At 44.2% G+C, this 13,024-nt stretch overlaps 1 protein-coding gene across 1 annotated transcript in view; it reads left to right on the plus strand.

Annotated features, from left to right (window-relative positions):
• The window catches only part of ANOS1 (anosmin 1), a 143,771-nt gene that overhangs the window by 68,261 nt on the left and 62,486 nt on the right, over positions 1–13,024 (plus strand). Inside the window, exon 3 of the mRNA XM_011384651.1 lies at positions 4,339–4,401. Coding sequence (XP_011382953.1) covers positions 4,339–4,401 — 63 coding nt within the window. The remainder of the gene's footprint in view (positions 1–4,338; positions 4,402–13,024) is intronic.

Here is a 13,024-nt window from a genome sequence, read left to right on the forward strand (position 1 = left end):
TTAATGTGATAATCATCAAAACCACCATGTCTTAGGAGGATGAATGTGACCTAAATATATAGAATTATACCATGATTAGACATCATGCTGCGAACAGCCTTTTACTCGTCTGTCCTGGGGACATCGTTTATCAAGATCGACCCTGTTATTTTGACTAATTAACAGCATGCCTGTGGCATTTCGTCCCGAAATCCCCAATCTCGGCACTCTTGATGTTTGCAGACGGACAGATTTTTATCATGTGGGGGACCGTCCTGTGCATCGTGGGGTGCGTACGCAGCATCCATGACCTCTACCCACCAGAAGCCAGTACCTCTCTCCTCAACTGTCACAAGTAAAAACGTCTCCAGACATTGCTACGTGTCCCCTGGGAGTGCAAACACTTACTTGGAGCAGTTCCCGTGATGTCTCTAGCATCTCATGCTGTAAATAAACTACAGCTAATAGAGACCTGTACAGCGTTTTGTGATAACAGTAAGAAAGGGTTGCATCGCCGGCATCTCTGGAAGCTTTGGGTGCGCCGGGCAGTTCTGGGCGACGAGCAGATAGCGGTGAACAGCGGTTCCGTCCCGGACACTGGGTGAGCTCGCCACCTTCCCACGCTTCCTGTCACACTCGGCTGCTTGTAATATTCTACCCTGCTCACTCTTATGCGTGATTTGATCTGTCTCGCAAGTGTTTGAGTGTGATAACCCCGGTTACTGGTTACAAAACAACTTAAATTTATTGTTGCATTTTTTCGACAAGTGTTTATCGAGCTGCTATGCCATGCTAGAGATATCACAGTGACTGTCACAAAGTCTTAGTGCTCACATGTCTTAAACTCTAGTCGAATATTGTCAGAAGGTGTTTTACTTTACTATGTACCTTAAAATGTAAATTTAATATAGAATTATTATCTAAACAAGTTATATCACACATATATCTTTCTAGATTAAAAAATAAATGGTATCTATGTTCCAAATGCTGGTCCATATGATACGCTCTCTCAACCTGTTTTTTTAAGATGTCTCTGAAATTTGAAGTTTTTCTTCATTGGACTTGAAGCAGTACCTTAGGAAGAAACAGTTTAAAATAGTCGATTATCCTAAATCCTGAAAGCCTGAAACCCTTGCTAAAATATTAACTTTGATCGCTGTTTGTATGTGCGTATGTGTGTTTGTCTGGTCACGGCACTAACACTTTGCGATTAATAAATTCCAAAGCAGTTGTCTCTTGTACGATTTCTGTCATATTCCCTTCTCTCATGGAAAAGAGATTTGGGGAGGTCCTTTTAGCAAAACGTTTTATTGTTATTATTATTATTATTATTATTGTTACTTGGAGAAACAAGAAGTATTCTCTTCTAGTTTGACATCTGAGGAAAAATGGCCGTCTTTTTAAAATTTGCTCTTGGCTTTTGTTGACGTTATTTTACCTGGCCAAGAGCTCTGTAAAGAAATAGAGCTTTGGCAGATTTATCCCACAAAGAATTTGTGCAGATGTCTACACTCGGCTATTCTCATCAGATACTTTTTACAAAAGTTTATCGAAAGAAAATGTTAGCAATTTGAGATGCAGCTTTAGACACTGCCTATTAGCAGTTATTGGAAATGAGGCAAGCATGCAATTAGAATGCTTGTTGGATGCTTCTTGAACGAAACGACAAAGACTTAACTTATAAGTAGCTGAACCTGTGTCTGTGAAACATCCCCAGGTCTTGTGGGGTGGCCGTGCTGCATCGTAGGTCGCTTTGCCAACTGAACAAAATCCAAGGCCTTTATTCGCTTCAGATGGTCTTGAGAGCGAATTACGTCGAGCATACTTACTGAATGACCGTGACACTGTATTGGTTCTGAGCCGATGTTTTAAAACAAGAAGGGAGAGCTCTGGGGATAAGGTGAAAGTAACTCTCTGAAGAACTCATAAAATCTGTAAGGTAGACAAGTTTTTAGACCATTTCATTGCTATTAGAAAAACGGTATTCTTTTAGAATCATATGGGCAGGGGAAATTATATATTTGTCTTGGCACATGCTTAAAAGAGGTGAGCGTTAATAAACTTGGGACAAGCACGTATGGGTCTTGGAAAAATATCAGTGATGAGCTCAAGCTTTTAAAAGCTGAAGTAACGAATAATGAATTGATCCTATGCACTATTACAGAATATAAAATCTAAAATAGTCTCATGAGAAATAGATAGGTTCTTAATGAAACTTATATGGAACAAGAGAGAGACACTGTTTTCATCAAATTCTTTTAAGTTTTTTTCCTCAGCCTTATTGGGATATAATTGACATATAACATTGTATAAGTTTTTGATACACAATGTGATGACTTGATATATATATGCATATATATATATATATATAGGATATATATAGGAAAATATATATATATTTATATATAGGAAAATATATATATAGGAAACATATATAGAAAAAATATATAAATATATATAAATATAAATATATTTATATATTTATAAACATATATAAAAATATATTTATATATTTATATAAATAAATATATTTATATATTTATATAAATATATAAATATTATATATAATATATTTATATAAATATATAAATATATTTATATTTATACATTTTTATAAATATATAAATATATTTTTATATATGTTTTATAAATATATAAATATTATATATAAATATATAATATATAAATATATATAATATATATATAAATATATAATATATATAAATATATATAATATATATATAAATATATATATAAACATGTATATATAGGAAAATATATATATATTGATATATATAGGAAAATGTTTATCACCGTAGGGCAGTTCTTTTTTAAAGTTTAGTAAGCATCAGAATTTCCAGGAGAACTTGTTAAAAGATTCCTGGGCTTCGATCTCAGAGATTCTGATCCTGTAAGTCCAGGGGTCAGGCCATGTGTTTGCATTTCTTATAAACTACAAGGTGACACAACCATATTAATGATCAGTGATCGTTGGTCAGACTTTGATGACTTTGATTGGCACTGCTATGATGAACGGACTGTTGATAACATGGGCAGTGGTCTGTTTTCGGATATATTCTTTCAGTTGAAATAAATGACAGTGGATATTTGAAAATTAAGTTTTATCATGGTCTTCTAACCTATCTTTGAACTAGATCTTTATTTTAAAATAGGGAGGTTATTAGAAAGCAGACCGAAAAAAAAATAGTATTGCTATATATCCTGAATTCTACATTATACACATCTGAAATTTAGCCGAGAATTTTTATTCTGATTTAAAAATTTATCAGTGATGAAATTAAGATTATGTAGATAAGACAATCATGAGCTTATGGGTGCCGGGGGCATACCAATATTTAAATGACTGACATTTAACCATATGCGACTATAATTTTTTACTAAAAGTTGCATTAAAATATAATTTTCAGACTCAAATCTCTATTCATAAGCATGTAACTAACATTTTAATTTCAACCATGAGGCCTGGCTGCCATCTCTTATTTATTACTATATAGTATATATAGTACTATTCCCATAATATTACATATAGTATTATATTTTGTGTATTATAATTCTATTTAGAACTGTATATAAGAATAAACTATGTTATACATGTACCTATCTATACTGTTTATTCAACATTATTACTATTAATAATTGTATCCTATTAATTATTATTGAACAATAGAGCATAACTATTATCTCTGATGTATTACAATATATATGATAGGAAATTACATAGATATTCAAAAATTATCCTCTATTCTGAAAGTGTGATGTCGATTTAATGTTCAGGTTTACTCAGTATATTTTAATAGAGTTATTAGACTGGACGGATGTTGACATTGCTGAATTCACTGAGCTGAAGACATATTAGCAACGATGTGTATGTGTGTGTGTACATATATATGTATGTATTCTTTTAATACAATGCAACTTCGGTCAATCCCTTGCAGGAACGATATCCATAAAAATAGCTCTGTGTTGCCCGATGAGAAGTGAATATTAGAGTTTATAAGAAAAAAATTTATCTGTAACAACAACCTTTAACAAGCGTTTCTTATCGCATTCATATTTCTATTGAAGGTGTTCCGCCCAGGAGTGAATGTCACCACTTGTGCTGTACGTCACTTGTATCCTGTGCAACATTTCTTCACTTGTCCCGAAATATACATTCTTGTGTCTGTTCAGCCATGATCCCCTCCCTCACATTCACCTTGTCTGCAGTTAAGATGAGCCGCTGATGTCCTCCGTAGGAAGATGAGCGTTGGAAAGCGAGGCCCGCGGGCGAGTTCTTTGTCCTGGGCTGTGTTTCCTGTACGTGCTGATGTCCTTATTTTTATTGTCCTTCTGTCCCAGTGCCTGGAGCCGTGCAAGGAATCCTGGGACCTGTGGAAGCAGCAGTGCCAGAGCTTCTGTGAGGTAAGGCCACCCCCGTGCCCGTCCAGAGACGCTTACGGGTGACATGTGACAATGATGCTCTGGGGTTCTTCTGAGCTTGGACAGTTCGGTTTATTCTGTGTGTGTGTGTGTGCGTGTGTGTGTGCGTGTGCGTGTGCGTGTCTGTGTGTAAATACACAGAAAAAGAAAAATTCTCGAGCCTTCTTTAAACCTAGCCATCTGCTGCTCCTGTTATTAGTTAATCAAATAGAAAAAAAAAATTCATTACCTACGGTCGGAAGATGGGAAGCTCTGTAAAGGTGCAAAGTGTTCCTACCTTCCCACCTTTCATCGTGGCAATGCTATGGCTGCTTCTCTGCAAAACGGTGAAATTCTCATGCCGTTTGAAAGAAGCTGAACTCCTCCCCGCCCGCCGCCTTTTTTTTTGTATTCAAATCCAGTTTTATTAAAACTATTTGGGAATTCGGGGAGTATTACAAAGTCTTTGACTGTGGCCACTGGACACACTAGACGTGAGTTTATGTGTGTGGTTTCTTGTGGGTTTGGGTCCAGGTTCTTTTCCAAATCATCTGCTTTTCATTTCATTACCAAATGTCAACGTACCTGAAGTTTCTCTATCTATAAGACCCTTTTACTTGTAGACCAGGAATGTGTAAAATAAGATGGAAAAAATAAAACTCACATTCAAAAACTTCTCTTCAAATATTAAGAACATAGAAAGGATACGAAAGACTATATTTCGTTTTCCAAGTAACAAGACAAGCATTGGATGTCTATGGTTTCTTGTTTTTATTTATTGCTAATTACACTTCAGAGACCAAAGTGTTTCCAGAAGCTCTAAAAATCTTCATTGACATTTCCAGTATGGTTCCAAGGAGTATAACACCAGGAGAGCACTTGATGTGGCCTTTAAAATCACAAGGCTTTTTCTTTTTCTTAGTGAGATTTTTCTTCTGCAGGAGCTCAGGGCAGTACTGCTGTACGTACTACCTTATAATTACCACCTGCGTTACAGGAGCTCTGAACATTGGCTTCGTAAAGCGTCTTGCTGGACAGTAAATGGTAGGAGGCTCCCGTCCAAGGCAAAACTTTAGCAGACCTCAAGGCAAAAGCTCAGAGGGTTTGGTGCTCCTCGGCTGCTTTTCAGTGATGTTGACATTGTAAATGGAGCCCTGGTTCCAAATTGGCTATAGAATGTCATGGCGACTTTGTTTTTACGTCCTGTTCTTTGACCAAAGGCATGTCATGAATCAAAAGGGGGTCTGTACAAGTGAAGGCTCACGAGAAGCCGCCCCTTTTATGCGTAGTGTTTTATTACTGTCACCCCACTGGGCTCCCCGTCCCCTGGGCAGAGGGCTCGGCCCCTGGGCTCCGTGGGGGGCACGTTACTCGTGTGTGCTTTCCCTCCCACAGCCGACAGCGTCGTCGTCCTGGACAACCGCTGTCTGGAAGTGACAGTTGTGCAGAAGCGGGGGACCGCTGCTTTGCTCACTGTCTCCTCGGGACAAACGGGGGGTCCAGGTCTGGCCCAGCCCGGCCTCTGCTCAGATGCAACAGGGGGTTGGGGGTCAGGCGGGCCGCATGGTGGCCCCTGTGACGATGGAGGGTCAGGGAGCCCACGAGGAGTCGTGCAGAGCGGCAGCTGGCGGTGACCCCTGGAAATCCTAGAAGCTTCCATGAGGGGCACGGAGAGGGCCAGAAGACACAGCGCTGTGGCTTCGGAAGGAAGGGGCGTCATTTCTTAGAATGGAGCCGGGGGCTGAGAGGGAGCATACCTGAGCTACCGCGGACAGATGGACAGACAGACGGACGGACAGTGCTCCAGCCGCTCTTCTGCAGGAGGAGCCACTGTCGCCCTGCGGCCTGCGTCCCACCTGACGGCACACAGATTCTGCTCCGAGGAGATCCCTGTGGAGTCGGGACCATCACAGCTGCCCTTCCCAGTGGCCGCGGAGACGGCAGGGCACACGGCGAGCCCACAGAGCTGGGGCACGGGGACTCGGAGGTCACCCAGGCGGTGGCTCCCGCCCCAGACGCAAGCACTGTCTCCGACCCGTGTGATGTCTTCCCCGTGGCCATGTGCCATCGCCACGGCCGGGCTTCCCGGCCCCCTCACAGTTCTAGAAAGCGCTCGGCCTGGCTGCGGGACGGCGGGGGACGGTGTGTCTGCGGAAGGTCCCACTCCACATTCGGGGACTGGCTGCCATGTCGGTGATTTGCAGGCTTTTTCGTAGGGCGTCTGTCGCCAGAGGCACTTGAGGCCGAAGACTTGATCGTCTGTGAAGACTTTGGAAGCGTGTTGTCACCGTGAACATCAAAATGCCTCGAGGAGTACGTAGGGACTGTCAGGAGCTCAGAGTTTCCGAGCCGCTCACTTTGTCGCTGACACCCAGGGTGAGCGATTTAAGGACAACCTCATATATCTCTTTGGATCCAGCCCATTTCTAGGTATCAGGGATGACACAGAGGAGCATAAATATTGGTCTGTCCCCGCTCAAGGGAGCGGACGTATGATCCATCAGGTTTTCGAAAACACTCTAGCTTGACACAGACGCTCCCGGCGAGCGTGCGCCGAGCGGGCGTGAGTGCAGTGTGTCTTCGCAGCACTTGTGGATTGCTGTGTAACAAGTCGCCACCAGACGCGGTGGCTTCGAACAACACACAGTTACCATCTCGCAGTCCCTGTGGGTCACGCCTTCTCTGCGGGAGGGCCTCTCACGGCTGTCATCGACGTGTGGGCTGGGCGCGTTCTCACCCGGGGTCCAGACCGGGGAAGAACCTGCCTCGAAGCTCATTCCGACTGTCGGCAGAATTCACGTCCCTGACATCGAAGGGCTGAGGTCGTGTTTTCTGCCGGGCTGCTCCGCTCCTACAGCTGCCCGTGGTCCCCTTCGTAAGCTGCTCCCAACCAGGACTATTTGCGTCTTCAAGATCAGGAAGATCGTATCTTGAGTCTGCTGAGACCGACTCTTGCATCTTAACATAACGTCAGGAGTGACATCCGTTCACCTTTGCCAATTCCGCTGCTTAGAAACAAGTCACCTCCCCACCCCCCGTCCCCACAACACACATAAGGCACGGCGATGGCACCAGGCCGTGACTCAGTGGGCTCGGTCTGGGCCATGTGTGCTACGGAAGGGGGATAAAAAGGAGGGGCCCAGGTCCCCCGAGACCCAGACCGGAGAGGAGGCATCAGAGAGGAAAGACAGAACCGATGAGTAGATGTGAAGACGAGGGAACAGAAGCCATCGTGTGTCTTCCACGTTCTGTCAAGCGCCCTCCTTATGCGGCTTGTGTTCTGTTCTGTACCCACGCCGAGCATCCATCTATCTGTCCAAACCGAAACTTGCTGTCACGGCATCATGAGGAGCGAGACGTGCCACGCCGTTTCCTTCACAAACACATCGTCACTTACGGTCGCGACCGCGTGTCGAGATTGTTTTGTCCGAGCCCTGACAAGCAGGACGGAATCGAAGGGCATCGGACACCTTTCTAGCCACCAAGTTCCAAGCGCGACGGCAGAGGCTTCTCCAACGGCCGTTTGCTCGGAAGTCGGGGCGACGTCTGCTGAACCCACTCGGCTTGTTGAAATGGGGCTGGCGTGCGGTCTGCTCTGGCAGGAGAGGTCGGACGGGACTTGGAAGGTGGGGAAAGCAGGCTGGCGAATGCGGGCGACTCGTGGACAGACGTCAGCCCAGCGGTTGGACAAGTCTCGATGTTTGATTTAGTCGCTTTCATTGTTCTCACATCTCTCTGTCTGCAGTTTGTTTGTTTATTTGTTTTTGCTTTATTTTGCGGCACGTGTCTGACTATTAGGTTGAAGTAGAGTGAATCCCGAAATAAACAGACCCTGTTTCAACACGTTTAAGGCTAGTCATTCACCGAGACAGACCTAAGACAGTATGCTATTCCATTATTTATTAAGAATGCACACCAGCTGCACGTGCTCATGACCCCAAGCTCGCCCTTGGGAAAAGTCTACACCCACGAGAACTCAGAACATCCTTCTTCCAGACGCCTAGATGCGTCTGGCCCACCGCGCTTAGAGCTGAGTGATTACGACATACTCCGGTCCTTAAGACTGAAAATACTGACTGGCCCTTCACAGAAAACGGTTTCCAACGCCTGCTCTAAGAAAGAGAAGAGACGTGACGTTATAGAAGCCAGTCGCAGCGTCGTTTCTGTGTTAACAGCATCCATGTCTAATCGTAAAGCATCGTGCTCGGTAATTTTGGTCACAAAACAAATCCTCCCACGTGGCAGAGGTTGTTGACAGCGTGTAAATAGTATCACGGATTCATCATGTTTTGGATCTTTAACTTCTCATTCGATTATCTACACATTTCTGCTTTTGTTACTTTCAGGCTGATGGCAGAGTTAGTGTTATTTACTTAGATGAAGACGGTAAATATTTGTGTTCGGACAGGGATCTTTTAGGATTCATTTTCCGGATCATAAGGGATGATTTTTCACGTATCATTATTTTTAAACATGTTGAGTCATGATGGACGCAGGGCCAGATAGCTCCTCGTTTACCGTGTTTGTTTATTAAGTCACTGTTATCCGCGTCCACTTATTTTTAAAAAACCTTCAAAACCACGATAAAATAATATTCTCGAGAATCATAAAATGCACATTTCTCCACATTTAAATGTTCCTTTCTTACAATTGATGGACTCTTAAATTACGGACGGCAATATTATTTTTCTTCCTCAAGGCTGTAGAAAATCATCATGTATATTCCAACCGATGTGATCTTATTTTGATGCAAATCGATACATCATCATTCATCAGTAGCTTCCTTGCTGGATGATACCTCTCTCCCCTTTAATTCTGTTGTTTTTGATTTCATGATGCCCCAACCCCAGTAGGAGCTCATCTGAATAACAACCTCGGCACTGTGACTTAGGGGTCATGCAAAGCCGACACCTCGCCTGCTTCGGTGGTTCATCGATGGGAGAAGTATGTGTTGAACTTGTTAATTGCATTGACCTGGATTCTGATAGATCCAGTCCCTGTCCGTGTGGGCTAAAAGGACGTCTACTACGGACGTCATTGGTGCCCGCATCGACATAGAAGGAGCAGCGAAGCGAGGTGGTGGGCAGAGAGGCAAGCGGCGTGGCCAGACAGTTAGTTATTTTTCGGCTGAAGAAATGATCTCGTACTCTGAGCACGTGGGGATTAACCCAGAAGGGAGGGGTCTCGGACGTTGGGGGAGAAGGGAGAGTTGCAGAAGCTCGTGACCTTGAGTGGCAAGGGCAGGCGTGGCACAGACGTGACCACGTTTCGACGCAGGAGCACGGCCCCTCCCTCTGTGTCGCGGGAAAGAGAACGGACGACAACCCAGGCACGTCGGCAGGTGTGACGTTGCCTTCTGAAGGCTTCGTTTTCCCTGGTGAAATCCAGCGCTTAGCTCAGAGTGGGCGTGGCGGAGGTGATGGACGCCGAGGTGACCAGCACCGAGCACGTCTCCCAAAAGCGTTAGTCTGTATTACTGTAAATAATGTATTTTCTTATTTTTACGAATGACAAACGTTTACCTTTTACATAAAAAAGCGTTATCTCTATTTCCGGATTGTGATCCTTGAGCATTGGTGGACAGTGCAGTTCTGTGCAAGTTTTCATTTCAAGTTAAGGCGTAGTGGGAATAATGGAGTCAAAACGTTTCAAGGAATGCTTACGAATTTTTATAATCGTCGTGAGAGTTCCTTTACCGGCCATCTTACGGAGGACATTATTCTCCTTATATCAAATTTTATACTTGTGGACCGTTTGATGTAATCTTCATTATATCAAATATATAGTCCCTGTGAATATCAGGAATATCGAATGACGTTTTAGGGTCGTTCGGTATTTTATTGACTGAGTGGAACATATCCTTCATGGAATGCAGGCTTTTTCATTTTTAATAGTGAGGCTCCATTTTTCAGTGAATTTTTATGTGATGCTGGGGAGTATAGAATTATATGAGAGTCAGTTGCAGGACAATTGATGAGTTTTGAAAATTTAGAAGAGGCTGAGTCTGGAGGATTTTATGAATGATTTCAAGATGAACCAGACAGGTACCTACAAAAGAAGGAGTTAGGGGAATATCATGCAAATTGCAAAATCGTCTAATTTAAGTAAAAAACATGCGTGCAAAGCACCTAACGAGTGTCTGAACGTAACAAACATTAGATAAATATTAGCTGTTTTTTATTACGAAGGTGGGGGTGAGGTCCCCACTTTGGAATTCTGTGATTACTTACTAAGCTACAGACTTGAACGATCCCACTGAATTTTGCCCTTGGGGGTGACTAGAAATGTGTGTCGCAGGGTTTCTGCCAAGCGGTAGGCGTCAACACACAAAACGCATGAAGCGCAGACCAAATACTCACAGCTCCTTCTGTAAGTTCAAGTTCCTTCTCCAAGCATAAGAAGGGGCCGTGTGGTCAGGGGCATGCGTTCTGAGGAAGTGGTTTTTGTGTCCTTTACCTTAAGAAGATTTGAATATGGTCACCCACGGAGGGGAAATGAGTCTTGTCGAGTGCGAAGTGGGAGGTCCACGGGGTAAAAAGCCCAGCTTTCTAGGAGTAAATCAAGTTTCAAGGCAGAGATGGATAGATGGATAGGCTGACGCTTCTGCACCTGCCAACTCCAGCTTCCGGAATGATCCAAAATGGAATCTCACAAAAATGCAGATTCTGAGTCGTAGCCATGGCTACAAGGGTCTGCGTTGCAGGCAGGGGATGGTGACACAGCCATCACGTACCCGCATGTGGGTGCCCTCCGTTGACGCTGGGCTTCCCAGTCGGGCGCTCACTTTGAATAGTCTACTAATTCTACAATGTGATTTCTTCTGTGATATTTTATAGAGAGGACACATGCAGTGGGTGACCATGATTGAAAAGAAACATGGAAATGGCTTTCGAGAGTGAGTTTTGCTCCAGTGGAGAGTCTGACCATTGCTACTCTCATCCGAGGTGACACATTGGTCTTCAGCGTAAATAGAAAAGCAGGCTAAGGAATCATGAGCTGAGATGAGCTTATGTAGAGATGACTGATTTAATAAAAGGGACATAGACTCATAGGAAAGTGATGTCCCCAATATCCGCGTTTCTGATTTCCTCCTACTTTCATATGATCCACAGCCAGAGTCTGCGCTTCGCCCGGGAACCAGAGGAATCGTAACCACATCTAATAAATTAGTATGTAGAATCGCGTTCCCAGGTAAATTATAGCTGTAGACACTTGCCAGATGTAATAAAATAATTTACAGGGGAATCTTAGCCAAGGATTCTGGTAACCGAGCCTTTTCCTGCAATGCACATAATGTATCTGTTTCTCTGGAAGAGGAAAGCTGGCAGGAAGAAGCCTGAGCAGACCTCCCGGATTCCTCACGGAGACTTCGAATGGAATTTACAGCTTCAAAAGCCCAGCGAGTGAAACACACATCTAGCCGCCAACGGAAAAACGAACTGTGAAATCGAATGACAGAGAGAAGCTTTGAGAACTGATGATGCTTTCAATGTTTACAAAAGTTTTTTTTTTTTTTTTTTTTGACTAACTCGCCGCAAATTGATGATAATTCAATATTGAAACCGTGGCCTTTTTCTGCAATTTACGTGGAGAATTCTTAAGTCGAGACGCTGTTTTAATCCAGTCTGTTCATGCTCTTTTCAAGTGTTCTACATGATTGTTAACCCTCCGTTCTTTTGACACCCACAAATCTAATTCATACCTTGGAACTATATGCTTTTTCGAGGTGGCATGTCTATTTTTTCCCCCTTTTGTTAATTAATCGAAGAGCGTGAGCTCTTCCGCTGGGATTTCAGTGTCATGGAGTCCTGAAGCCTCGACACACATTGAACTTCCAGTGTCAGCAGGCCTCTCGTGGCGACTGGAGGACGCAGCTGCTGACCACGTCCTCGCGGAATGACCAACATCTCCGGCTCTTTCGTAGATTTTTCGAAAGCCGCGGGAAAAGTGCATGGCATTTGCCATCTGCACTCGTAGGGCGATCGATGGTCAGTCCGGCACGCTTTGGAGGCCAGGACAGGTGCTGGCAGGTGTCGGCAGGTGTCACCAGGTGGTGGAGAGCCCTATGCAGTCATCACCGAGAAGTAGCAGGCAGCACAGAGGCAGCTCTTACCTTACCAGGTGTAGCCAGGTATTGCCCAGGTGTCACGCAACGTGTAGGAGGTGGTACCAGGTGTTGCCCAGGTGTCGCCAGGAATGAACCATGGTTAATGGCCAGAACGGAGCCGCGGGCACCCTGCTGGCATTGCCACACGAGGCTCATATTCTCTCCGTTGGTTTCGATTCACCATTCGCCAGGTGACCACATTTATTATATCCCCGACTCAACTTGACATCGGGTGGTAAAGACAACGTGCCCTCCTCGTCCCGCTTACTCCCAACATTAAGAAACCGCGACAGGTGTTCGTAGGACCCGCTTGCAGACACCGGTCTCAGACCCTGGTCTTGGGCAGGCTGATCTGTCGTAGCGACCAGCTGCCCTTAGAGAGGAAGAAACCGGAACTAGGGATTGTACCTGGCTGGACAGGTGCGTCACAGGCGAAAGGGTTTTAGAGGTACACAATGAGGGTTAGGGTACCCATCTCGACCGCTACCTTCAACAGGCAAAGGAGATTTGGGGTGCAGG

The sequence above is a fragment of the Pteropus vampyrus genome, unplaced genomic scaffold (assembly GCF_000151845.1).
Source record: "Pteropus vampyrus isolate Shadow unplaced genomic scaffold, Pvam_2.0 Scaffold605, whole genome shotgun sequence".
Classification (NCBI taxonomy): Eukaryota; Metazoa; Chordata; class Mammalia; order Chiroptera; family Pteropodidae; genus Pteropus; species Pteropus vampyrus.